Raw genomic sequence first — 22,476 nt, 5'->3', positions numbered from 1 at the left:
GGTGAATAAGTCAGCTGTAAAGAATTAGAAAGAAATTGAAATATGAAAAAATCATGATTATCCACAGACCACTTGCTTAATGATATATTCTAATGATATATTCTGTGTTTTGCTGTAATAAATAATCCCCAATAGTAGACTAGCATATATACAACTTTTGCATTAGAAAACAAAACAAAAAAACATTTTGCAGTACACAATTTTTTTTATTCACTGATATATCGTAACAACTGGCTCAACTAAGCAAGCATTTTACCTTTTTTTTTTTTCATTTCGTTATAGCCATACCAACACATTATATTTAAGATTGATCTATCTTGTTAAATAGTAATTGTGATCAAGATGAAATGTTAGATATACCCTTTCATATTGTGTTATTCAGAAAGGACTTAAACATTAACAAGTAATGTCAATAAAATGCATAGAGTACCTAGAGTAAGTATGGTGAATCTACAAAATATTCTCTATAGTAATCATAATCTATCTCATATAACAATATATTTGAGATAGAATAGGCATTATATATGGATTACTAATAAGTTAACTATAATTTATATACTTGAAATCTGATTTTCATGGTTCAAGTGATCACAATAAGAGAGCCTACTGTTTATAATCGAAATATTATTGTGAGATTATCATTGTTACCTCTTAAGTTCCACCAATTTGATTTTCAAGTAATAACACAGAGGCTCTAAGTTTGAATATTGCCTCTGCTTTGGAACAAGTATTTATAATTCACAAAAATAATATATAATGTCATTTCAATAAAACCTGACAAATGGACTGTATAACAAGTCCATTAATCAGTAATCCAAGGTTGCTAATAGAATCATAGTTATATAATAATTTATTCAAATAAATTACACATGTCTGCTGAAGATAAAAGTACCACAACAACACACGTCAAAGCAGAATAATTATTCAGGTGTAAATTCGTTATCTATTTGGATTCGTTGGAACCAGAACCGTAGAAGTATCTGGGAGCTTCACGAGACTCGAAAGAGGCGGAGTTGGAGTCGGGGAACTGAGCCTCACCGGAGTAGGTGACGTCAGCGATGTATCCATCGTCACCATCGACGTGGAAGGCTACCTTCTGCAGGCGACCGTCGGGGAGCTGGACGTAGTAGGATCCCTGAGTGTTGTCTCCATCACGCGCTTCCTGGTGTCCGAAGTCGTTGCGGGAGGGGGCATGGTTGACAGCCCAGTTGAAGTTGTATTGAGCCTCACTGGATTCGAAAGATTCGGAGGATCCGGAGGAATACTGCAATGCAAAGGTATCCATAACAATCTTTGTGTTTCCTGGATACAATCAATAATGTTTCAATATCACTTTACAAAGATCTCATTACAAAATTGAGGATATGAAAAACACTCACCCTGGGTGGAGAGTATCTTTCAAAGCTGTCAGCTGCTACGAGGGCAGCTAATCCCAGAAGAGCGAAGAGAACCTGAAATAGCATTTGAAATTGTGATAATCGCTGTTATGAATTATGTCAAATAACTAGTTTTTTTTATAATGGTTATAATAAGCATATATATGTCAAATAACTAAGGATTTTATAATGGTTATAATAACCATATATTTCACTGGTGAAAATCTTTATTCGTAGCTATAAGGTATAGATCATTAGATAAGTATTATATCTTACCTTGGAAACCATGTTGATGTAGCAGAAGTCTTGGAAAGAAACTGATGCCTTGTCCTGGATCACAAGTTCTATATATACTACCAGTGCAAGATGGGTGGAGTCTGGCATTCGATTTTAAACAAGTTTTTCCTGTTGAATTTCCAAACACTGACTTTTTCCCTTGTAAGCTGTTGCCATGTGTCGTCCTTAATATCCATAAGTAATTGATAATGGGATGAAGTTAGTTACTGAACATCTGTCGATCTTTATAAAGTTATTTTTTTTTTAGATAGAAACTAATTTACGCAACAAATTCAAGTGGATTACTTCTGTTTATTTAGAGTTGACGTCAGTATGAGTTGTATTTATATATTCAATATCATAGTACCTAGGTAACAGTTTATGTTTTGCCTAGAGTCCTTGATATCTTTGCTACTTTTCCAGTTCATGTCATGCTTAGCTGGGCCTACTTTTGGAACACTCTCACTAATTCCAAAGTTTAAATGGTCGCTTGAATTGAATACCCAAAATTCCTTATAACTACATCTTTCTTAGTGTTCCTAAGGACACATTATTCATATTTACCCTTTCTTTTATGTATAGAAGATATAAGCTTAATGTTATTCATTTTACAAAGTGGTCTCCAATACTATTTTACTGTAAGATGCCCATTTTATCAAAATATGAGAATTTATCCTACCTAAATAACGTGGAATTTGCTATAGAATTATCATAAAGATAACAAGAAGATATTGGTGTCATAATCAATGTCTGATAGATATATTGTTCAAGATTCCGTTGGTGAGTGATTCTTAATGTTTATTAATCTACAGCTAAATAGAACTTTGGTAATCATCATTTAGAACCATAACTATACAGTAAATACAATTTGCATCAGATGTTGAGTTATTTAGTGATCTTTTATCTTAATGCTAATTTTCAAGGATGAATCACTTCTACCTGCTAAAAGAAAGGATGAAAGCTTTAGAGAAATTGTAACTATTATCTATTATTTATCAATTTTAATAAAGTTAAGGAGCGTAGAAAGATATTAAATCAAAGCATTTAAATATTTCATTTGGAATATGAAACACTACCTGCTGTCATAATTAATTTTTCTTAATATAATTTAAATCTGTTATATTTATTGCTAAGTCGCGTTTTTTATTGTGTGAATATAAAGAGCATATTCTTTAGATTTTCTAAGGGATGCTGTAAACAAACCGTAAAATTCATACATACATACACAAAGGCACTTCCCCCAATATTGGGTAACCGTAAAGTAAGTTTTCATATTATCATCAAGCAAATAAACTTAAATAAGAGCGTATCAAAATAACACAATAGGATACTCAATCAAGTTCAGTCAGTTGTGTATTGATTTTTTTCTCTAGCTTTATTGATAAAAGAAGAGAAACCCTTTGATTGTATATCAAAATTATATATATATATATATATATATATATATATATATATATATATATATATATAGATATATATATATATATATATATATATATATATATATATATATATATATATTTATTTATTATGTGAGGCTATTATACCATCCGGAACATATTTTTTCTGTCAGAAATGATTAAAATTTGTGAATGATTTTGCATAGCAAGTGGAATCTTAGAAAGAAATTCCAACATCTTGTTTGTAAACCATCATTTTGGTGTAAAACAACACAGCAAAACGTATTGAGATTTTACAACTCATTGAGGCTTCTATTCAGGAGCATATTTTCTTGATGATATCTAAATATTTCCTGTTCTAGCCTACTTTCTATCCACTCCATTACTTGTTTTAACCCTGACAATGAACCTTCTAACTATTAGGTAAAATCAGGATCTCATTTAGACCTTTAGAGCAGGTGAATAATTATGCTACAGCATTGAGTAGCTGAGTGCTAGGCTTGACCTTGACCTATTGCGATCGAATGAACTCACATTATTTTTTTTTTCTTTTTTTTCATTTAGATCATTTCCTTGGACCTTAACAGCTGAATTATTCCAATAGTCCAAGTTCGTCAGCTCTAAATAGGTTGGATAACTTATTCATAAAAATACAGTCCTTATTTCATCTCTTTCGCCACGCAATTATCTGATCGGAGTAGCCAAATGATTTATCACTGAGGTTAGGCAATACGTTTAAGCCTATATGGACAGAATAAGACAAACATTTATGTGCAATTTATCCTTTTAATATCTTCAACAGGATATAGACTTTAACAGTTAAGTTCTCCATTAAATGGGTTATTATAATTATTCTACTTGCAGTGTAATTGACACTAATTTTATTATCACAGACATAAGAATTTCCTTTCCCGCAAAATGTTTCTCACACTTGAAAGTATTTCTTCACATTATTTCTACAATTTAAACAATTTGAATTTTAGCTGTTATATTTGGGCTATTTAAATGTAACCTAATAAAGGTTCTGAAGGCAAAAAGAGCTTCATACCATGATATAATGATAGCGTTCATAAATTGACTTTGTCCCATGAATACCCATTATCAGTGTTGATCTATAAAGCTATTTTTCATAATGTAATTTATGTTTTAGTTTCTTCCGAGGGACATTTAATTTGTATAGTTAAAAGAACAGAGAGGAGAAATCTTTGAAACGATGACGCACATGACCATGTTAGGACAAAGGAAGTGTAAAAATCTACCTACATTAGTAAAGCAAATTCGATACTATCTCTTAAACAATAAATTAATGAATGAATTTATAAGTAGATAGATAAATAAATAGAATATTAATGATAAAAGAATAAGAAATCGGATTTATTTCAAATTTATGCTCGATTCTTTTGATGTCATAGTGAGTCAGTGAACTACAAAAATCTGATCAAGGGATTTCAAAGTTTTTGCATAATTGCTAGTATCATTAGCAACTAAATCATGACTAATGCATTGCTTACCATAATTTCTGGAACCCGGGAAAACTTTTCTGTTGAATTACTTGACTGAATGAAGTGATAAGGAAAATAGAGTATGTTTGGGAAAACTAAAATAAAAACTACAGAATCTCTCTCAAGACTGTACCTCATACGATGTAAAACGCAATCTTTTAGTTCCCTGTCATGAGAAGCTTTGTCTCACTAACTTCGTTAGTCTTTGAACTGTGTAAGAATAGCATAGTTTTCTTTTTTGAATGCTTCAATTATAGATAGTTTTACTATGTTGAAGTGTAATCAAAGAAGATAAATAACCAAAGAAAAATATAGAAATGATGGTTTGAAGTTTTATGAGAAAACGAAATTTCAGTACTTGCAGATAAAATGGAATATTATTGACATATGAATTATCTTCTACAAAGTCATAAATAAGTCAATTGCCTTTTCAGTGATGTAAAACTTAGCGGAATGTAAGTCATCTGTATAGAATTAGAAAGAAATTGAAATATGACAGAAATTATGATTATCCACAGACCAATTGCTTATTAATATATTCTATTAATATATTCTGTTCTTTTTGGTAATAGATAATCTCAAATATAAGATTTCCATAAATAAAACTTTTTTATTAGGAAAAAAAAACGTTTTGCATTATATTTTTCTCTTTCTTTTTCACTGATACGTAACAAATTGTTCAACTAAGCAAACATATTACCTTTATTTGTTTATTTCGCTTGTAGCCTTACTAACATGTTATATTTGATATTGATCTAATTTGTTAAATATTTATATGTTTTTCAAATATTTTATTTTGATTGTTCATTACTTCTCTTGTAGTATATTTATTTCCTCGTTTCCTTTCCTCACTGGGCTATTTTTTCCTGTTGGAGCCCTTGGGCTTATAGCATCCTGCTTTCCCAACCTGGGTGGTAGCTTAGCTTATACTAATAATAATAATAATAATAATAATAATAATAATAATAACAATAATAATAATAATAATAATAATAATAATAATAATAATTATAATAATGAGAAATGTTATCAATATGAAATGTTAGCTATACCCTATCAAATTTTGTTACCCATTTGTAACAATATTCAGAGTGGACTTATGCATTAACAAGTAATGTTGATAAAATGCAAAGAGTATCTAGAATAAGTGTGGTGAATCTACAAAGTGGTTTAAATTTCCTTTCCATTTTGATAACACAGATGCCTTTAATTTTATAAGATACTAGAGAACCTATGCTCTATACTGAGGAAAATCTATCTCATATAATGATACATGTGAGATAAAATAGTCATTATATATGGATTAATAATAAGTTAACTATAATTGATATACTTAAAATCTGATTTTCATGGTTCAAGTTATCACAATAAGATTACTGTTTATAATCAAAATATAATTGCAAGATTATCATTGTTGTCTCTTAGGCTCCACCAATTTGATTTCCAAGCAGTAATACACAGGCTCTAAGTTTAAATATTGCCTCTGCTTTGGAACAAATATTTGTAATTTACAAAAATAATGTATTATGTCATTTCAATAAAACCTGACAAATGGCCTGTATAACAAGTCTATTAATCAGTATTCGAAGGTTTCTAATAGAATCATAGTCATATAATAATTTATTCAAATAAATTATACATGTCTGCTGAAGATACAGATACCACAACAACACACGTCAAAGCAGAATAATCATTCAGGTGTAAATTCGTTATCTATTTTGATTCGTTGGAACCAGAACCGTAGAAGTATCTGGGAGCTTCACGAGACTCGAAAGAGGCGGAGTTGGAGTCGGGGAACTGAGCCTCACCGGAGTAGGTGACGTCAGCGATGTATCCATCGTCACCATCGACGTGGAAGGCTACCTTCTGCAGGCGACCGTCGGGGAGCTGGACGTAGTAGGATCCCTGAGTGTTGTCTCCATCACGGGCTTCCTGGTGTCCGAAGTCGTTGCGGGAGGGGGCGTGGTTGACAGCCCAGTTGAAGTTGTACTGAGCCTCACTGGACTCGAAAGATTCGGAGGATCCGGAGGAATACTGCAATACAAAGGTATCCATAATAATCATTGTGTTTCTTGGATACAATCAATAAAGTTTCAGTATCATTTTACAAGGATTTCATTACAATATTGAGGATATGAATAACACTCACCCTGGGTGGAGAGTATCTTTCAAAGCTGTCAGCTGCTACGAGGGCAACTAATCCCAGAAGAGCAAAGAGAACCTGAAATAACATTTGAAATTGTGATAATCACTGTTATGCATCATGTCAAATAACTAGTGTTTTTATAATGGTTATAATAAGCATATGTTTTATTGGTGAAATTCGTAGCTATAAAGTGTAGATCATTAGATAAGTATTATATCTTACCTTGGAAACCATGTTGATGTAGTAGAAGTCTCGGAAAGAAACTGATGCCTTGTCCTGCATCACAAGTTCTATATATACTACCAGCGCAAGATGGGTGGAGTCTGGCATTCGATTCAAAACCAGTTTTTCCTCTTAAATTTCCAAACACTGACTTTTTCCCTTGTAAGTTGTTGGCATGTGTCGTCCTTAATATCCATAAGTAATTGATAAATGGATGAAGTTAGTTATTGAACATCTGTCGATCTTTATAAAGTTATTTTTTTTTTTAGATAGAAACTAATTTACGCAACAAATTCAAGTGGATTACTTCTGTTTATTAAGAGTCGATGTCAGTATGAGTTGTATTTATATATTCAATATCATAGTACCTAGGTAACAGTTTATGTTTTGCCTAAAGTGTCCTTGATATCTTTGCTACTTTTCCAGTTCATGTCATGCTTAGTTGGGGCTACTTTTGGAACACTCTTACTAATTTCTAAGTTTAAATGGTCGCTTGAATTGATTACCCAAAATTCCTTATAAATACATCTTTCATTGTTTTCCTAAGGACATATTATTCATATTCACCCTTTCTTTTATGTATAGAAGATATAAACTTAACGTTATTGATTTTACCAGGTGGTCACTAATTCTCATTTACCGTAAGAAGCCTATATTATCAAAATATGAGAATTTAACCTGCCTAAATAACATGGAATTTTCTGAAGAATTATCATAAAGATAAAAAAAAATATTGGTATCATAATCAATATCTGATAGATTTATTGTTCAAGATTCCAATGGAGAGTGATTCTTAATGTTTATTAATCTACAGCTAAATAGTACTTTGGTAATCAGCATTTAGCATCATAACGTTACATTAATACAATTTGCATCAGATGTTGTTATTTAGTGATCTTTTATCTTAATGCAAATTTTCAGGGATAAATCATTTCTAACTGCTAAAGGAAAGGATGAAAGTTTTAGAGAAATTGTAACTATTATCTATTATTTATCAATTTTAACAAAGTTAAGGAGCGTAGAAAGATATTAAATCAAAGCATTTAAACATTTCATTTGGAATATGAAACACTACCCTGCTGTCATAATTAATTTTCCTTAATATAATTTAAATCTGTTATATTTATTGCTCAGTCGCATTTTTTATTACGTGAATATATAAAGCATATTCTTTAGATTTTCAAAGGAATGCTGAAAACAAATCGTAAAATAAGTTCTCATATTATCATCAAGTAAATGAACTTAAATAAGAGCGTATCAAAATAAGTTGAGTCAGTTGTGTATTGATTTTTTTCTCTAGCTTTATTGATAAAAGAAGAGAAACCCTTTGATTGTATATCGAAATTTTATATATAATATATTTATTATGTGAGGCTATTATACCATCCGGAATATATTTGTTCTGTCAGAAATTATTAAAATTTGTGAATGATTTTGCATAGCAAGCGGAATCTTAGAAAGAAACTCCAACATCTTGTTTGTAAACCATCTTTTTGGTGTAAAACATCACAGCAAAACGTATTGAAATTTTACAACTCATTGAGGCTTCTATTCTGGAGCATATTTTCTTGATGATATCTAAATATTTCCTGTTCTGGCCTACTTTCTATCCACTCCATTACCTGTTTTAACCCTGACAATGAACCTTCTAACTATTAGGTAAAATCAGGATCTCATTTAGACCTTTAGAGCAGGTGAATAATTATGCTACAGCATTGAGTAGCTGAGTGCTAGGCTTGACCTTGACCTATTGCGATCGAATGAATTTACAAGATTTTTTTTTTTTTTTTTTTTTATTTAGATCATTTTCTTGGACCTTAACAACTGAATTATTCCAATAGTTCAAGTTCGTCAGCTGTAAATAGCTTTGATAATTTATTCATAAAGATTTAGTCTTTATTTCAACTCTTTCATTACGCAATTACCTGGTCGGATTAAACATATGATTTATCACTGGTTAGGTAATACATTTAAGCCTATTTGGACAGAATAAGATAAACATTTAATGTGTAATTTCTTCCTTCAGTATCTTCAACAGGATATAGATTTTATCCTTTAAGTTTTCCGTGAAATGGGTTATTATAACTATTCCACTTGCCGTACAATTAACCTTAATTTCACTAGCACAGACAGAATTTCCTTTTCCGCAAAATGTTTTTCACACTTGAAAGTATTTCTTCACATTATCTGTACAGTTTAAATAATTTGATTTTTCGCTGTTATATTTAGGCTAGTTGTATCTTGCCTTGAAAAGTATTACTAAACATCGTATCTACAGTTTAAGTAATTTGTTTTTTAGCTGTTATATTCAGGCTAGTTGAAAGTAACTTAATAAATAATCTGAAGGCAAAACGAACTTCATATCATGATATATTGGTAGCGATTATAAGTTGACTTTGTTTCATGAATGGCCACTATCAATGTTGATCTATACAGTTATTTTTCATAATGTAATTCAGATTTTAGTTTTTTTCCGAAGGGCATATAATTTGTATAGTTAAGAGAACAGAGAGGAGAAATCTTTGAAACTATGTACTACTCAGAACCATGTTGGAACTATGGAAGTGTAAAAATGTACATACGTTAGTAGAGTAAATTCAATTACATCTCTTAAAAAATAAATTAATAAATGAATAAATTAATCAAAATAATTATGAAAAATAAGAAATTGAATTGATTTTAAATTGTTGTTCGATTCTTTTGATGTCATAGTGAGTCAGTGAATTAAAAAAATCTGATCAAGGGATTTCAAAGTTTTTGCATAATTGCTATTATCATTAGCAACTAAATCATGACTAATGCATTACTTACCATAATTTCTGGAAGCCGGGAAAACTTTTCTGTTGTATCACTTAACAAAATAAAGTGATAAAAAATAAAGTATGTTTGGGAAAACTAAAATCAAAACCGTAGAATCTATCTCAAGACAGTACCTCATGCAATATAAAACATAATCTTTATTCCTCTGTCAGGGGAGCGATTTCTCACTAACTTCGTAAGTATATGGCGATATTACTCTTTGAACTGTGTGAGAGTAGCCTAGTTTTCTCGCTGGAATACTTCAAAGATAGATAGGCTTACTTTGTTCAATTGTAAATAAGTATAAATTTCCAAAGAACAAAATGGAAATGATGGTTTGAAATTTTAAGAGAAAAGGAGATTTCATCACTCTTAAGTAAAATGAAATATTAGAGATTTGTGAATTATCTTCAACAAAGACACAACTAAGATAATTGACTTTCCAGTGATGTATGAATTAACGGTAAATAAGTTAGCTGTAAAGAATTAGAAAGAAATTAGGAATATCCACAGACCACTTGCTTATTAATATATTGTATTATTATATTTTGCGTTTTCTGTAATAGATAATCCTCAATGGTAGGCTTATATTAGTATATATACAACTTTTTCATAAAAAAAAAAACGTTTTCTATTACGTAAAATTTTTACTGATATATTGTAACAAATTTCTCAACTAGGCAAGCATATTACCTTTATTTTTCTTTATTTCGCTTATAGCCATACTAACACATTATATCTAAAAACGGTCTAATTTGTTAAATAGTGATTGTGATCAATATTAGATATACCATTTCATATTTTGTTACCATATATATCAGTCTTCAGAAAGGACGTAAACATTAACAAGTAATGTTGATAATATGCATAGAGTATCGAGAATATGTACAGTGAATCTACAAAACTTTAAAAATTTGCTTTCCATTTTGATAGCAAAGATGTCCTTGCTTTTATATTAATATTCTACAGGAACTATTCTCTATAGTAATCTTAATCTATCTCATATAACGTTATATTTGGGATAAAATAGGCATTATATATGGATTACTAATAAGTTAACTGTAATTTATATACTTAAAATCTGATTTTCATGGTTCAAGTGATCACAATAAGAGAGCCTACTGTTCATAATCACAATATTATTGAGAGATTATCATTATTATCTCTTAAGTTCTACCAATTTGTTTTTCAAGCAATAACACATAGGCTCTAAGTATGAATATTGCCTCTGCTTTGGAACAAATATTTGTAATTTACAAAAATAATATATAATGTCATTTCAATAAAACCTGACAAATGGACTGTGTAACAAGAATATCAATTAGTATTCCAAGGTTACTAATAGAATCAAAGTTATATAATAATTTATTCAAATAAATTATACATGTCTGCTGAAGATACAAATACCACAACAACACACGTCAAAGCAGAGTAATCATTATGGCGGAAATTTGTTGTCTATTTGGATTCGTTGGAACCAGAACCATAGAAGTATCTGGGAGCTTCACGAGACTCGAAAGAGGCGGAGTTGGAGTCGGGGAACTGAGCCTCACCGGAGTAGGTGACGTCAGCGATGTATCCATCGTCACCATCGACGTGGAAGGCTACCTTCTGCAGGCGACCGTCGGGGAGCTGGACGTAGTAGGATCCCTGAGTGTTGTCTCCATCACGGGCTTCCTGGTGTCCGAAGTCGTTGCGGGAGGGGGCGTGGTTGACAGCCCAGTTGAAGTTGTACTGAGCCTCACTGGACTCGAAGGATTCGGAGGAACCGGACGAGTACTGTAATGCAAAGGAATCCATAATCGTCATTGTATTTCTTGGAGACAATCAGTAATGTTTCATTATCATTTTACAAAGATTTCATTACAACATTAAGGATATGAATAACACTCACCCTGGGTGGAGAGTATCTTTCAAAGCTGTCAGCTGCTACTAGAGCAGCTAAACCCAGAAGAGCAAAGAGAACCTGAAATAGCATTTAGAATTGTGATAATCTCTGCAATACATTATCATATGAATATTCTATCTATAAATAACTTTCATAATTACCATACATATCTTTATCAAAGTTGTTTTGTCATGACTGAAACTTAACTCGGAAATGTTAATATCTCTTACCTTGGAAACCATGTTGATATAGTAGAAGTCTCGAAAGGAAACTGATACCTTGTCCTTCATCGTGAATTGTATATATACTATCAGCGTAAGATGGGTGGAGTCTGGTAATCTGTTCAAAAACAAGTTTTTCCTGTTAGATTTCCTAACACATTTGTTGTCACTTCAGCTAGTTGCTGCAATGAAACCTCTCTATATATGGAAGAAATTGATATAGGGATTAATTTTCAGATTCTAAGATTTTTAGAGTTTTTTTTTTTTTGGATTTCTTGAATATCTTTCCAAGCATAAGTATACTACATAATATATACAAACAAATGATTTATGTTATTTAAATATGAACGAAAATGTGAGTAGTATATAAGTTTTCTATCTGACAGTACCTATAATAGAATGAAACTTTGCCAGAGTCTTAGGGAGCTTAGATAAAGTCTGCTTTTGAAGGAGAAATTATTCTTTATATGGCTTTTTTATGTAACACTCAAAATACATAACAGGTCGGTGAACTTGAATGCTCTCTACCTGGAAAACATGAATATTCCTCGTCTCCATAAGAACAAAATTAATCATGAAAAAATCAGCCTTTTTGATATGTACTGAAAATATAAGTATAAACATTTAAATTTTACCATTATATTAATAATGAAATTTGCAATTAGCGTGGATACCTAAATTATTTGTGCCACTAAAACTAAAATTAAGACTTGAGAATCATATCAGACAGAAAGTGGTAAATAAGAAAGAAAATATAACCTCTACTAATTTTGATTCCATAATTTTGGTGCTGGAAACATTTACCGAAGAGGATTTACACCATACGAGTCATTTCGCTGGAATTAAGATATTGTATAAGAGTTATAATTGAAAATTTCTGAACCAAGATGCAGGATATGCACCAAACTAACGAACAGCTTAAAAGGGAACTCTCTAATAAAGTGTTTACAATTGGGGACCATTTAAATAAAATCAACTGAGAAGGACCAACAAATTCTTGGACTGACTAAACAATTGGAAAAAGTTCGGCCAGAAAATGAAGTCCGAATTAAGAGAGAATCAAAACATGAGGAGATAAAGGAACTGAAAGCAGAAATTATCATCTATTCAGGATCCAGTTTCCTTGGGGATTTCGAAATATTCCTTGCTCTGATCTACTTTCCCATCACTACATCGTTCATATTAGCCCTAATGATAAGCTTTCTAAGAGTAAGGTCAAATTTACATCATATAAAGCATGCACATGTTTTGGATCTCATCTAGGCCTTTTATTATTATTATTATCATTATTATTATTATTATTATTATTATTATTATTATTATTATTATTATTATTACTTGCTAAGCTATAACCCAAGCTGGGAAAATAGCTCAGTGAGGAAAGGAAATAAGGATATATACTACAAGAGAAGTTTAAGAACAATGAGATTAAAATAAATCTTTCACATATAGACTATAAAAAACTTTAAAATAAATCAGAAGGAAGAGAAACAAGATAGAAAAGTGTGGCCGAGTGTACCCTCAAGCAAGAGAACTCTACCCCAAGACAGTGGAAGACAATGGTACAGAGGCTATGGCACTACCCAAGACTAGAGAACAATGGCTTTATTTTGGAGTGTCCTCCTAGAGTCCAATTTCGGGCTTCACCCTGACCTCTCTTGCAAGATATTTTGTTTCTTTTGTCCTATGAAATAATTTCCATGGATTTACCCTACTGCATTATTCTAATAATCTAAGCTCAACGGCTATAAATAGGCTTTGATAGATTATTTCTCTTACAAATTTGGTTTCCTAGTGTACCACTCTGGGTACACCCTCTCACCAGGGTATGACTAATCCCTCTCCCTCCTGCGCTTAGCGTGCCAGGAAAGAAATATATTTATGAATATAGCCAGTCACTTTCGTATAAATTTGAGTTCAAGACAATATATCATACAGGTTCTAGCAAATTCCGAAGGTCTGGACATTATCCATATATCTATTGCATCGTTCATATCCAGAGAAGTAAATTCTAATAAGACTAAGACATTTCACATTGCTGAAGGATATGTTTGACATGGAGAAGGTCAAGGGATAGGGAAAAATCCGCAGCTCAGAATAAATATGGATGCTACAGTTGAAGAAGAAGGCTTTTCAAGAGATTGGAACAGATGGTTTCTTTTCAATCATAGAATTACCTCTACGGAAAAGCGTGATTTCTTTTCACAATATCTTTAAAGGGAAATTTATTTTAATGGTCAAGTTAATCGCCAAAAGTGGTCATTATGATTGTTCAATTAATAACGGTTATAAAGGTAATTTCATTATTACTTCTATTAGATATTTCTCTTCCTCTAAGTTTTTCTTGACTGAAAATATTACTAAGCAGTAGCTCTACAGCTCAGGTTACTCGGTTAGAATAGCAATATATTATTTGATAAATACCCTAAAAAAAAAGAGCTTTATAACTTGCTAGATAACAAGATTTCCTTTGTTTCACTGATATGCAATCATGGAGTTCATTTATGTTAATAATACTCATAATGCAATTTATATTTTCTTTCACGCGGCTTCATCTTTGCATAATTAAGACAATTTCGAGGGTACAGCCTTGAAACTATCAATTCGTCAGGACCATGTTATAGATATAAGAGTTGCAAAAGTCTACCCATACCAGCAGAGTAAATGAAGTTCAATCCTTGAATAATAATAATAATAATAATAATAATAATAATAATAATAATAATTAACAATTTGGAATCCAAATTTGTGGAAATTATTGCTCTAAGGTATTTTTCAATTTACCTATAGTGCAGTTTCTTCAGGGGATTGCCAAATATCCAACAGTTAAAGTATTATTATCATTATCATTAGCTCCTAAACTATGGTTACAACAAACAATTGCCGTATTTTCCTGAACTAGACTTACAAATACGTAACTAAATGAAGTTAGGAAATATATAGTATGCTTGGGAAAATCTAGATCAAAAGCTAAATATATTCTCTCATTGAAATATATCTCTTATGATGTAAAACACTATGTTTATCCACATTTATCCACCTATATTGGTTTGTGATCCAAGGGGAGCCAAATGGAGCTAAGGGGGTGTTGGCAGGTGAGGCCAGGGGAGGCCAGGGGGAAACAGGGAAGGACAAGGGGAGCCAGGGGGCACCCAAGTCTCATTAACTGTGTGTGAATATAGCATTTTTACTTTCTCAACTTTCTCTGTGAGATTAGTTTTCCTTCTAGAGTACTTAGTTTGGTTTTACTTTTGAAGCTAGATAACTTTATGCCACCGAAGAAGAGTTCAGAAAGCTCAATAACAAAAGAAATTGCTAAGAATGAATGGTTGAAACTTTGGACCACAAAAATATTTCGGCATTTTATATACAGATATTTTAGCAAAAAAAAAAAAAAAAGCCAGAGGTAGGTGAATTTCCCATCTCTTAGACAAAACTTAAATTGAGTGCCTTTCCAATGATATTAAATTTAATGTTTAATTAGGCCCCCTATTAAAAAAAAGAAGAGATGAAAACATGAAAACAAGTTATGAATATCCGCAGAGCAAATTCATAATGATATTTTTTTTTTTTTTTTCGATCGAGCTGTGTTCTCAATTTGGTGTCATCTGAAGGTAAATGATAGAAACATGTACAAATGAGAAAAAAAATCGTAATACATCTATAATGAGAGTTGTGTTTGAACGTATTTATAAATTTTTTGTATATTCCGTAATATAATTGCAAAAGAAAACAATTCAGCAGATGTAATCTTTGCACCAAGCAAATAGTTTTTTTTCCATTGATATAGTGTAAGAAAATGCAAAGTAAAACATATAACTGTTATTTTTATTCCACTGTATAATCATATTATTGGCATTATATTCAATATTATTTAGCGTGTTGAAAGGGTATTGTTTGCATATATACTCTGTTACCAAGACAACATTTTAGATTTACTTTCATCTATCTTTACTGTTATCTAACAAAATTAAAGAAGCCCTGAATATTAATATGTAATTTACATTAAAAACATTGTCTTTATCATAAACACGATGCAATTGCAAAATTTTCCAATGTTTGCCTGTGATTTTGACAGCCTGATGCCCTTTCTATCATGTAAGATGTCAGAGGAATTCCAATCAAAATTCCTCACATGAAGCGATATGCTTGGAATGGAAAAATCCTCTTTAATTACTAAAAAAAAAAAAAAAACTAATTGTAATTAATAAAATTGAAAATTCAACCTAATGGCGCAAAAGATTACCATGTATGATTATCATTAGTAAGTCTTGAAACTCCATCAATTCCATTTCAAAGCAACCATGACATATGCTTCCATTTAGAAAACAATATTTGTTATTTGGGTATGATGTCATTTCGATGGAAACTTAATAGCAAACTTTAAGATAGGTACTTATTTGTTATTCTGTATGGCGATACTTGTTATAGCACTAGTCTAAGGATATGAATAGAATAAGAATGATATAATAATTTATTTAAATAAATTACGCATGTATGCTGAAGATAGGAATGGCACAGCAACAAATGTCATATCAGAATTGAAATTTAGGTCGAAATTGATGATCTATTTGGATTCGTTGGAACCAGAACCGTAGGAGTATCTGGGGGCTTCACGAGACTCGAAAGAGGCGGAGTTGGAGTCGGGGAACTGAGCCTCACCAGAGTAGGTGACGTCAGCGATGTATCCATCGTCACCATCGACGTGGAAGGCTACCTTCTGCAGGCGACCGTCGGGGAGCTGGACGTAGTAGGATCCCTGAGTGTTGTCTCCATCACGGGCTTCCTGGTGTCCGAAGTCGTTGCGGGAGGGGGCGTGGTTGACAGCCCAGTTGAAGTTGTATTGGGCCTCACCGGACTCGAAGGACTCGGAGGAACCAGAAGAGTACTGTAATGCAAAGGAATTCGTAATCAACATTATTTCTTGGATGCCGTCAGTAATGTTCCAATATTATTCTAAAATGATTTCATTACAACATTAAGGATATGAATAAAACTCACCCTGGGTGGAGAGTATCTTTCAAAGCTGTCAGCTGCTACGAGGGCAGCTAATCCCAAAAGAGCGAAGAGAATCTGAAATAGCATTTGAAATTGTGATATTCGCTGGTATGCCTTATGCTAAGTTATTAGTGATTTTTATATTTGATGTTTATAATCATCATACATATCACTGGTCAAAGTGCATTGTTGTGACTATCAAATTTTCTAAATAATTAAAGATCTAGTTGTCCCTACCTTGGAAACCATGTTGATGTAGCAGAAGTCTTGGAAAGAAACTGATGCCTTGTCCTGCCTCACGAATTCTATATATACCATCAGCGGAAGATGGGTGGAGTCTGGCATGCGATTTTAAAACAAGTTTTTCCTGTTAGATTTCCAAAGAGTAGTTGTCACTTCAGTCAGCTCTTGAATTTTTTTTTTTTTTTTTTTGGCATAAACAAATCACCTAATATATTTAAGCGAATGAGTTTTATTAATCTTGCATTAACGAAAATTTGAGTTGTATTTCAGTTTTTTATCTCACAGTACCTATATAAGAGTTAAATTTAGCAAGTGTTTTAAATCATTGGTAAAATCTGCTTTTCAAGGAGAATTCTTGATTTACTTGGCTTATTTATGTAACACTCGAGTCCCTCCCAAAATATATAACTTGTCATGTAAAACTGAATACACAAATTCTGCATGGAAAACGTTGAACTTACTTGTATCCAGGTGCCAGCCATTTTATGATGATTACTTGGTTCCTCTAATCAAATGTCCCAGCTTTCTGGATATCAGAGAAAGATTTCTTTCTGAAGCTTATAATGAAGATGACAGATACATCTTCACCAAGATTCTCGAAGATGTTTTTTTATTATGCCAATGCATTTCTAAGTTCGTATTGGAAGGTGGCCTTCTTACTCGTCTTTAAATTATATATATATTGAATTTTAGATGATTCATTGCTAAGTTGTTTATTCACTTTTTATCTCAAATTATTAATTGTTTACTCACCATAATATAATCAGTATCAATGACCATCGATGTTATGAAACCAGATAATTAGCAATCATTCATTCATTCCTTAAGATCAAGTTATGCACATTCACCTTTTTAATGTTTATGGAATATATATATATATATATATATATATATATATATATATATATATATATATATATATATATATATATATATTTATATATATATATATATATATAAATAAATATACATATATGTATATACATATATATATATATATATATATATACATATACAAATATATATATATATATATATATATATATATATATATATATATATATATATATATATATATATATATATATATATGAGTTTTAGTTTTACCAGTACATCCCTATCACTGTTTTACAATTAGGATGGATATCTAGATTATTTGTGCCATTAAAACTGGAATTAATAATGTGAAATCGTATTACAAGGAAAGAGGAATTTTGATAGAAAATCTAACATATAATCTGAAATTCATAATTTTGGTGCTGGAATCATTTACCTCAAGACTTAAAATAATGCAGAGGAGTAATATCATCTATTGTGGATCTAGTTTTCTTGTTGATTTCAAAATCTTCCCTGTTCTGATCTACTTTCTCATCACTACACTGCACATATTAACCCCAATGATAAGCTTTCTAAGAGTTAAGGTCAAATTTACATATTTTGAATCACGCAATAGGCTGTGGATCCCATCTAGGCCTTTACACCGGATTAACTATTGAGCCACAGCTTCGATTTGTCCAGTTTTAGGCTTGACCCGGACTGCTCTTGCAAGATATTTTTCTTTCTTTTGTCCTTTGAAATAATTTCCATAGATTTTATTAAAATTTTTATTCCAATAATCTAAGTTCGACGACAATAAATAGGTTTTGATATTATCATTTCACTGATACGTTTAGTCTCCATTTCATCGGTTCCATCATGGAAGGAAATAGGTCTGCAAAACTTGGTATTTCTTGAGTATGTGGAAAGATGTAGTTTTGAAAAGCAAATAACATCTCCTCACGGATGAAATGCTCCTTATAGTGACCTTTACTGTACTGTAAAGATGATAACTATGTCTCATCTTAAATACCCTCTGGCAGTGCCCTCATTAAGCTATGACGCTATATGCGAAGACTTGCTTGCACGGAAAAGCCAGATAATTGTTTAATATGGTTAAGTATTACATTTCAATCTTTTTTCAGCGAAAATGGTAAATATTTAAAGTGTGATTTGTTTACACATTATTTTTTTTTTTTAAATAAATTGAATTTAACATTAATTAAGACTAATCAACTATCGACGCTAATAGAGAAATTTCCTTATTGCCTCCATAAAAGTAATAGACAACTCCTTTCGTCTAAATTTCTCTTGAATCTGAAGATGTTGCAGTTTAGTTAATCGGTTTCTAACGGAAAAATTTAATATTATCTAACATAATGGACATAAAGAACGAAAAAAGAAAAGCTTTATAACATGCTAGATTGGAAGTGATGATAATTTTGTCTTTTTTCGCAACCGCAAAATCTCAATGTTTGCATATACTACTATTTTTGATGAAATGTTTTATATCTTTCTAACGTGATGAAATTTGAAACTCTTAATGCGTCAGATCCATGATAGGGATACAAGAGTTCCCCACGTCTACCTACATTGGCCGATTAATACAATACCTTCTTTATAAACATATGTATTTACATTGCACTTTCATCAGGGAATTTCTAAATATCCAACATCAATAGAATTATGAATAGGATCATTGTAATTAGCTGCTAAACTATGTCTACTGCACTAAACTACAATAATTTCTGGAATCAGGCTGTTGCATTACATAACTTAATGAAGTGAGAAAGAAAGAAAGAAAGTATGTTTTGGAAAACATATTTTGAAAGCTCATATGATGTAAACCAATATGCTCATCACCATATTTTTGTTTCTGAGCCAAGGGGAGCCAGGTGGAATCAAAGGGAGCCAGGGAGAGCCTGGCAGAGCAAAGAGGAGCCATGGGGTATCCATGTCTAACTAGCTCCATCTGAATGGTCTGTGTGAGTGTAGGTTTCTCTCTAGAAAATTTATTCTAATCTATTTCTAAATTTAGATTATTTTATTGTATTGAAGTAGATGCGAAGAGACTAAATAATAAAAGAAAGAGTTAGAAATGATAGGCGGAAGTTTTTAGACCACTAAAATTTCAACATTTTGCCTTTAACAATATTAGCTAAAACTAAAGTATTAGGTAAATATGAATTTTCTGCGACTTATGCAAAAACAAAACTAAATTACCTTGCAAATGATGTAAAATTTTATGTTAGTTACTATACTTGTAAAACAATTAAGTGGTAATAAAAATATGAAATATTTATGCTAGGTATATTTTCTAATAAAGCTGGGTTCACAATTTTGTGTTTATCTGAAGCCCGCCCAAATATATCAAAAGAAAAGAAAAGAAAAAAACAGAGAAAAATTCGTTATAGATCTAGAATAAAAGTTGTATTTGAATACAGAAGGAAAATTCTGTGTACTTTCCGTAATATAATATGAAACACTGTAATGTAGTGGTTATATTCTTCACACTGAGCTTATTATCGTTATTCTTTTTTTCTACTCTATAATGATGGTATTATCATTATATTAGATATCTTTAAGTTCATTAAGAGGGTAGTTATTTTCATATGTACTATGTGACCAAGGCCAAATTTCAGGTTTCCATTTGTGTGTTTATACGAATATCTATCAATACTCAGGCAGCCCTGAATATTAACAAGCAGTATATATTAAAAGCATAATGTATTAAATCTTATTGTAAGTATGATGTATCTGCAAAATTTCTAAATTTTGCATATAATTTTAACAGCATAATGCCCTTGCTATTATTATCTGATACCAGATGAATTATAGTAATAAGAATCCATCACCTGTAGCGATATACATGAAATAGAATAATTATTATTGATTACTAAACTACTTATTGTAATAAAATTCAACCCGACGACACGAGATATCACTAAAAGAGAGTATAGTAATTATCATAAATATTATCGACTATGATCACCATTATTAGTTTTTGGGCTTAACCAATTGCATTATCAAGTGACCATATCATAAGCTTCTGCTTAGAAAACAGTATTTGTTAATTGGGTATGATGAAATGGGGCCGATATTCCTTTTACTGCATAATGATACGTGTTATAGCACTACTCCAAGGATAAGAAGAGAATTAGCATTATATAATAATTTATTGAGATAAATTATACATGTATGCTGAAGATATGAATGGCAAAACAAAAAATGTCAAATCAGAATAAATATTTAGGTCAAAATTGATGATCTATTTGGATTCGTTGGAACCAGAACCGTAGAAGTATCTGGGAGCTTCACGAGACTCGAAAGAGGCGGAGTTGGAGTCGAGGAACTGAGCCTCACCGGAGTAGGTGACGTCAGCGATGTATCCATCGTCACCATCGACGTGGAAGGCTACCTTCTGCAGGCGACCGTCGGGGAGCTGGACGTAGTAGGATCCCTGAGTGTTGTCTCCATCACGGGCTTCCTGGTGTCCGAAGTCGTTGCGGGAGGGGGCGTGGTTGACAGCCCAGTTGAAGTTGTATTGAGCCTCGCTGGACTCGAAGGATTCGGAGGAACCAGAAGAGTACTGCAATGCAAAGGAATCCGTAATCATCATTGTTTTTTCTTGGATGCAATCATTAATGTTTCAATAATATTTTACAACGATTTCATTACAACATTAAGGATATAAATAACACTCACCCTGGGTGGAGAGTATCTTTCAAAGCTGTCAGCTGCTACGAGGGCAACTAATCCCAGAAGAGCGAAGAGAACCTGAAATAGAATTTGAAATTCTTATATTCGCTCTTATGCATTAGGCTAAGTTATTAGGGATTTTTATACATAATGTTTATAATCGTCGTAAATACTACTAGTCAAAGTGCAATGTACTGACTATCAAATTTTCTAAATCATTAAAGATCTAGTTTTCCCTACCTTGGAAACCATGTTGATGTAGTAGACGTCTCGGAAAGAAACTGATGCCTTGTCCTGCCTCACGAATTCTATATATACCATCAGTGCAATATGTGTGGAGTCTGGCGTGCGCTTCTAAAACAAGTTTTTCCTCTTAGATTTCTAAACAGTAGTTGTCCCTTCAGTCAGCTGATGCAATGAACCTCCCTATATCCACAAGAAACTGAAATATGGATGTGTTCTAGTTCCTAATGGTTATAGAGCTTTTTTTTATAAAGCTTTTTTTTTTTTTTTTAACTTTTTATCCTGCCGTAATCAAATTACCCAATATGTTCAAGAAAATACGTTTCATTAATTTTGTATCAACGTAAATGTGAGTTGTCTTTCGGTAAAGCTTAGGTATAGTCTTTTTGAAGGAGAATTTTTGCTTTATTTGGCTTGTTTCTGTAACACTCAAGTAGAATACAGAAATTTTGCATAAAAAAATTTAATTTTCCTCGTATGCAGGTGCCAGCCATTTTGTGTTGATTGGATGGTTCCTCTCACTGTTAGGCCTTTATTTATTGAATGTCCTAGCCTTCTGGATATCAGAGAACGATTCCTTTCAAAAGCTCCTAATGACAATGGCAGGTACATACTCAACAAGATTCTCAGCGGAGACTTTTTTGTAA

At 31.7% G+C, this 22,476-nt stretch overlaps 6 protein-coding genes across 6 annotated transcripts in view; all 6 read right to left on the bottom strand.

Moving 5' to 3' along the window:
- The window catches only part of LOC137622987 (pro-resilin-like), a 100,973-nt gene that overhangs the window by 33,425 nt on the left and 45,072 nt on the right, over positions 1 to 22,476 (bottom strand). The window lies entirely within an intron of this gene.
- On the bottom strand, positions 840 to 1,680 carry LOC137623737 (pro-resilin-like). The gene is made up of 3 exons (XM_068354561.1): positions 1,653 to 1,680; positions 1,380 to 1,451; positions 840 to 1,264 (listed from the first exon to the last, which is right to left on the bottom strand). The coding sequence occupies exons 1-3, from the start codon at positions 1,662 to 1,664 to the stop codon at positions 944 to 946; spliced, it is 405 nt and encodes a 134-aa protein (XP_068210662.1). The 5' UTR covers positions 1,665 to 1,680; the 3' UTR covers positions 840 to 943.
- LOC137623736 (pro-resilin-like) lies at positions 6,162 to 6,949 on the bottom strand. The gene is made up of 3 exons (XM_068354560.1): positions 6,923 to 6,949; positions 6,704 to 6,775; positions 6,162 to 6,588 (listed from the first exon to the last, which is right to left on the bottom strand). The coding sequence occupies exons 1-3, from the start codon at positions 6,932 to 6,934 to the stop codon at positions 6,268 to 6,270; spliced, it is 405 nt and encodes a 134-aa protein (XP_068210661.1). The 5' UTR covers positions 6,935 to 6,949; the 3' UTR covers positions 6,162 to 6,267.
- LOC137623734 (pro-resilin-like) lies at positions 11,091 to 21,845 on the bottom strand. Its single transcript, XM_068354559.1, has 3 exons — positions 21,827 to 21,845; positions 11,616 to 11,687; positions 11,091 to 11,500 (listed from the first exon to the last, which is right to left on the bottom strand). The coding sequence occupies exons 1-3, from the start codon at positions 21,836 to 21,838 to the stop codon at positions 11,180 to 11,182; spliced, it is 405 nt and encodes a 134-aa protein (XP_068210660.1). The 5' UTR covers positions 21,839 to 21,845; the 3' UTR covers positions 11,091 to 11,179.
- On the bottom strand, positions 16,343 to 16,915 carry LOC137623733 (pro-resilin-like). Its single transcript, XM_068354558.1, has 2 exons — positions 16,832 to 16,915; positions 16,343 to 16,718 (listed from the first exon to the last, which is right to left on the bottom strand). Exons 1-2 carry the CDS (start codon positions 16,913 to 16,915, stop codon positions 16,398 to 16,400), a joined length of 405 nt encoding a protein of 134 aa, XP_068210659.1. The 3' UTR covers positions 16,343 to 16,397.
- Positions 21,087 to 21,670, bottom strand: LOC137623876 (pro-resilin-like; the record flags this gene model as incomplete). The annotated part of the gene is made up of 2 exons (XM_068354678.1): positions 21,087 to 21,476; positions 21,593 to 21,670. Coding segments are annotated over 2 exons (399 nt in total), but the record flags the coding sequence as incomplete, so codon positions are not given.

Source organism: Palaemon carinicauda, chromosome 30 (assembly GCF_036898095.1).
Source record: "Palaemon carinicauda isolate YSFRI2023 chromosome 30, ASM3689809v2, whole genome shotgun sequence".
NCBI classification, from domain to species: domain Eukaryota; kingdom Metazoa; phylum Arthropoda; class Malacostraca; order Decapoda; family Palaemonidae; genus Palaemon; species Palaemon carinicauda.
The sequence above is the reverse complement of the archived record's forward strand: the minus strand, read 5'-3'. Positions and strand labels throughout refer to the sequence as shown.

Coding starts and splice junctions, on each gene's coding strand:
- LOC137623733 (XM_068354558.1), bottom strand. CDS start 16,915: ATGCTATTTCAGATTCTCTTCGCTCTTTTGGGATTAGCTGCCCTCGTA. Junction 16,719..16,831: donor AAAGATACTCTCCACCCAGG/GTGAGTTTTATT, acceptor TTTGCATTACAG/TACTCTTCTGGTTCCTCCGA.
- LOC137623734 (XM_068354559.1), bottom strand. Junction 11,501..11,615: donor AAAGATACTCTCCACCCAGG/GTGAGTGTTATT, acceptor TTTGCATTACAG/TACTCGTCCGGTTCCTCCGA.
- LOC137623737 (XM_068354561.1), bottom strand. Junction 1,265..1,379: donor AAAGATACTCTCCACCCAGG/GTGAGTGTTTTT, acceptor TTTGCATTGCAG/TATTCCTCCGGATCCTCCGA.
- LOC137623736 (XM_068354560.1), bottom strand. Junction 6,589..6,703: donor AAAGATACTCTCCACCCAGG/GTGAGTGTTATT, acceptor TTTGTATTGCAG/TATTCCTCCGGATCCTCCGA.